Source organism: Physcomitrium patens, chromosome 4 (genome assembly GCF_059467195.1).
Source record: "Physcomitrium patens ecotype Gransden chromosome 4, ASM5946719v1, whole genome shotgun sequence".
NCBI classification, from domain to species: domain Eukaryota; kingdom Viridiplantae; phylum Streptophyta; class Bryopsida; order Funariales; family Funariaceae; genus Physcomitrium; species Physcomitrium patens.
Window position 1 is genome coordinate 15,749,161 of NC_143413.1, and position 4,827 is coordinate 15,753,987.

Below are 4,827 nucleotides of genomic sequence, written 5' to 3' on the forward strand. Positions count from 1 at the left end.
TAAAAAGTTGTTTAAAATTAAATAAAATTAAAAACATATATATTTCAAAAATATATTTAAAAATTAAAAGTATATATCGTGTAATATTCACATTTTTAAATACTTATATATTTATATTATACAAAATTCAGCATTCATGTCTGTGAATGTGGATTCAGTGCGGGCCCAATGAGGAGTGGGTTCTGAGTTCCCAACCTACCGCCCTCCATACTGCCCGGCCTCCAACCTGCCCGCCCCTCTGGTTCCCCTACGTTTCCTCCCTCCGTTCCCAGAAATCTCATCAGCGGTTGAGATTGCAACCGAGCCGCAGCTGCGATCCGACGGTCCACGATGGCGGAGCCAGTCGATTGAATAAGGAGGTTTCTGCGACACGTAGTGACGAGGAGGGAAGGGTGTTTTGGGATTTGCTTTTTCGTTGAAGTCCTTGACTTGAAACTCCTTACACAGTGAGGAGGGAGATGCCGGAATCGAAGATGATGAAAACTAGGGTTCTCTGTGTTTGGGGGAGCACGCTTGCATCCTCTTTCCTCCACGTGATGCTCTTCCAATTCATGCCATGCATCGCCTCGTGCTGGTGATCCTCTGCCGTTGCAATCCGCGGACCCTTTTCTGGTGGAGGATGACGACGCTTGCTGTATGAGTGAGGTACAATTCGCATGGACCCGGGCTGCAATCTGCGCTGAGGTAAATTTCGCTACACCCTTTTGGAATTGAGAGAGTGGTCCTTGAATTGTGCTGCGTGGGTTATGGATTGGCCGGGCGACGCCTAGTAGTGGATCGGGCTCGGCCTGAATTGGGTTTATCGGTGCGAATCGGAGGAGATTTGGGGGTGTGTCTTGGTGGACGATTGCGTTTGTGTGGAGCGACCCGTGAGAGCGCAGGGGAGGGATGCGAATTGGGGCTGCTTCGAGCAGTAGCACCGTTATTATTGCTGGGTGTGGCATTCAAGCGCACAGTTTGGTGGCTGTCGAGCGTGGGATGAGAATTGGCGGCGCGGTGGTGTTGTTTTGGGATTGAATTGGTGGTATTGAGGAGGAGCGCGCGGTACACAGAAGAGGAAATCGCAGGGGTTTTGATGTAGCCGTGGGAAAGTTGGGAATTGGGCGCGGGTTTCAAGAATTGGGTCGGGGTGGGGTGGTCGGATTGACGAGGGGTGTGTGCCGTCGCGGTCCAGGTGGGAATCGGGAGAGAATTGTGGTGGTTTGGGACGGCATGGTTTGGAACGCCAATTGCGCTTTTGTATCGCCAATCGCTGGTAAAGGTGGGTCGGATTCATTGTTTGATGCTTTTGGGTTTTTAGTGTGGATTGGGCGTGTGAAGCCATGAAGTAGAATTGGTGGCTGGAAAGTACGTTGTGATGGGGGTGGGCGTGTGTAAGTGGTCTCGGAGGAACTAGTTTGCGGGCTTTGCCTCGGATCAGCAGAGCAGGAAACCTGGAGGTAGCTTTTGGTCATGGTCAAGTACGACCTGATGCACGCAAGCTGGGCAGTGTTGAACCGCCAGGTTTTCCCCGCGTGAAGTGGGTGCGCCATGGGCATATCCGGGCGCGTTTGTGAGACCCGGAACGGCTGAAGTGGTTATGCGGGCCTCGCAGGTATACGACCGTGACATCCAGGAATCATGCAAGAAGTCGCTGGTGGCGTGGCGACCACCGAAGGCGAAAGCCGTGCTCTCGGGTATGCGCCAACTAAGAGCGTGAGCATTTCGCCGAGGATGGAAGGCCCCGACAAGGGGCAGAGGGGGCTGCGGTGGACGAAGCACGAATCGCTGGTGCTGGTGGCTGCAAAGAGCAAGGAGCTGGACAAGTCTCTGGACAGCACGGCCAGGGGGGTGGACGCTTCGGATGTGAAGTGGGTGACCATATTTCAGTACTGCAAGGAACTGGGAGTAGAGCGAGACGCGAGCCAGTGCCGGAAGAGGTGGCACAGCTTGTACAAAGACTACAAGAAGATAAAGGATTACGAGAAGCTGCACGGGGGCTCGTACTGGGCCATGACGGCGGAGCAGCGGAGAGAGCAGAAACTGGCTTCCAGTTTCGAGCACGAGGTGTTCGAGGTGTTGGACAACTATTGCAAGAAGTTGCCTGCGATTTCGGCGAAGGTGACTTCGGAAGCAGCGGTGGCTGGGAAGGAGGAGATGGACGTGCTGGTGGACGAGGTGGAGGGTCTGGGAAATCCGGCGTCGTCGGAGGAGTGCGGGCTGGGGAACTCGACGGACGTGACGGGTAAGTGATGGGCTCTTGGGCTGATTGGGGGGTTGTCATGGTGCGGCGACTGGGACAGGAGATAGATATGTCAAGTCGGGTAGCTGTCTAGGTGGGTTGACATTACGGCAGGGAGGGGTAGCTTTCAGGCAGTGCTGCAACTGTGGAACATCCCAAGTTCCAGGCACGTATGCAGTGGCGACGCATTGATTAAGCATATGGGGTCGTGTGCGCAGGGTGCCCGAAGGTGGAAGAGAGCCTGACGAAAAGGAAGAAGAGGAAGCGGCGACCGGAATCGATAGAAGAGAAATTGCTGGCTGCGCTGGAAAGCACGAGCCGGAACTTGCAGCTGCAGCTGCGCCACGATCGCGAGCTGCGGATAGAAGAAGGGAAAGGGCTGATGACGTTGCTGGACAAGTTGCTGACAAGCGTAGGTCGAATAGCTGACGCGTTGGAAGTGCGCAAGAGCTGATGGAACAGGAAGCTTCGACGTGCAGCGGAGAGCGAGGGGGTGACTGGGGACTGAGGGGTAAGCGATGCGCGTGGCAGGGGATGGGCAGTGGCGAGGGTGGTTTGGGCTACGTTTCGGGTGAGGTGGTGGAACGAGATCGAAGGTGGAGTGTGCCCCTGTTTGGGAGCTGGAAGGGTTGCAGGAGCGGACTGTGAAGTGAAGCAGCAGTGGCTGCAGGTAGTACAGCAAAGCGGCATGTCGATCAGTCGTAGTTTGTAAAGACGTAGAGGAAGCATCATATGGAGGTAGTAGTAGGGAGGACTCCCCAGTTGCACCTTAAGTAGGCGTGGATGATAGGGCCGTGTGTAGTATAGTGTATGTGGATATAGACCTGGAGATTGCGGGTGAAGCAGTGGCAAGGGGTTGGCCATTGGCGGGGTGGAGGTATTGATAGGGGAGGGAAGATGCTCCTCATGTACAATGATTGTATTTTATTGAGAAACAGTACATGTTAGACTGGAGAAGCCCCGCGTGAGCAACGGAGGGTCAGTCAGTGGGAATACAGGAGATGAGACTCACATACATACATATATATATATGTGTGAGTATGTATATACATACACGTGTACAGATGTATATACTGGTGTTGCGGAGCAGGAGGCAGGGGGTGAGAACGATGGGGAGGTTGTGGTTGAATGTTTGGCACACGGATGAAAAGAATGTAGCTGGGAGGCAGACGTTTCCAGATTGCAGTAGTGGTTTGGAGGGTTTGGTTAGCGTAGGACAATGGTGTGAGTGCAGTTACTGGGAGTGGCGGAACGTAGGAGAAGTTGATGATGCGGTGGCGAAGAGTGGTACAGGTTAGTGGAGAGTGTGGTTGTGGTGCATGCGGTGCATGTAGAAGGAGAAATGGCATGGGTGATGAGTGGGTGTGTTGTGTGAAGATGTGGGGTTCGCCGGAGATGTGGACATAGTTAGGCGAAGGAAGAATGCCAGCATTTTTGAGGATTCTGTGGACAAGGGAGTGTTCGATTGGTTCGTCTTTGTTAGGTGTGAGAATGGGGTGTATGCATTTTATATTCGAGTGCTCTCGGTTACAGTTGATTTGATGAAGCTCATGTTTGTAGTGGATTGTGTTTGCGATTTTTTGTGTTCTGCTCTGGCTTGCAAGTCTTGAGTTTACCTTTAGGCGTGTTGGTTTGGAGTTTTACATGTATATTTGAGATTGTCGAGTTAGTTTTTGCTAAGGTGTGACGAATATAAAATGTGACAATTTCGGGTTAATTGTTCTGATGTCGATGTTGGGTATTTAAGGTACAGACGCTTGGATATACAGATTGCGAGAGACAGATTTTATTTTTAACCGAAGTTGGGAAGTCCGAAGTTTGGAGTAAATCAAGCATTGCCTTCTTTCTTCTGGAGGACGGAGAGTCCGGATTTGGTGGAAGCAATGGGAGTATTGGAAGTCATAGTCGCTTGTGGATGCAACGCAGTCATACTGCTGGGGTTTACACAAAAATTTCGACAAATACATTGCTAGCCTCACAAATTTAGCACGATCAAAAAAGATGATGGGTTGATTGTAATGGCTACTGTGACCGTCAAATTATGTTTCTTTGTGGATTCGTGTGGTAAGTGTTCTCACAGTTTAGGATGTGATGGGACTGAGGATGTGATGGGAGTCTATTAAAAAATATTCAAAGTAAGAAGAAGTTTTTTTTTTTTTTACAAAGATATAACATTTACACATTAATTTTTACTACCTCCTTGTTTATTATCTATGTTTCTAAGGTTGATTCGTTTTTGTTTTATATGTAAGATATTTTGAATTTTGCGAATCATGCAAAGGAATGTCAGAGATCTTGACATATAGTTTGGTTCAATAATATACTAGTGTAGCAACAATTGCAACTTATTGAAGTGCAAACATCAAAGATTACAACTTATCTTTCTTTTCTAAATATCTAATTTCTACCAATTATGTTGAGTTAGACATTTTGGGATGATAGTTTATACCACCTGTGAAATAACATTGAAATTGAGTGTGAAACAATATTGATATCTATCCAAATAGCACGGAAGTGCTGAAACATGAACTATATGATTGACCTCAAGGAATTCAAGGCTTGGATATATATATTATATTGGGATATCAAGTATAGATTTGACTAAC

At 49.2% G+C, this 4,827-nt stretch overlaps 1 protein-coding gene and 1 long non-coding RNA gene across 3 annotated transcripts; both read left to right on the forward strand.

The window, feature by feature from the left end:
• Positions 1–400: 400 nt before the first annotated feature.
• LOC112281778 (uncharacterized) lies at positions 401–3,178 on the forward strand. 2 transcript variants are annotated; one of them, XM_024518654.3, is made up of 4 exons: positions 402–684; positions 1,175–1,261; positions 1,595–2,224; positions 2,440–3,178. In XM_024518654.3, exons 3-4 carry the CDS (start codon positions 1,621–1,623, stop codon positions 2,673–2,675), a joined length of 840 nt encoding a protein of 279 aa, XP_024374422.1. In that variant the 5' UTR covers positions 402–684; positions 1,175–1,261; positions 1,595–1,620; the 3' UTR covers positions 2,676–3,178. The 2 variants fall into 2 exon arrangements, with proteins under 2 accessions (XP_073389905.1, XP_024374422.1); XM_073533804.2 differs by lacking the exon at positions 1,175–1,261 and having other exon boundaries at positions 401–684.
• Positions 3,179–3,379: 201 nt separating this feature from the next.
• On the forward strand, positions 3,380–4,433 carry LOC149989422 (uncharacterized). The gene is made up of 2 exons (XR_016502690.1): positions 3,380–3,514; positions 3,969–4,433. It is a non-coding gene; the product is annotated as an uncharacterized LOC149989422 (long non-coding RNA).
• The last annotated feature ends 394 nt before the right edge of the window (positions 4,434–4,827 follow it).

Bases quoted from the DNA above. Each gene is read 5' to 3' on its own strand.
- LOC112281778 (XM_073533804.2), top strand. From the start codon at position 1,621: ATGCAAGAAGTCGCTGGTGGCGTGGCGACCACCGAAGGCGAAAGCCGT. The intron at 2,225-2,439 runs GTAAGTGATGGG...TCGTGTGCGCAG, and splicing joins GAACTCGACGGACGTGACGG to GGTGCCCGAAGGTGGAAGAG.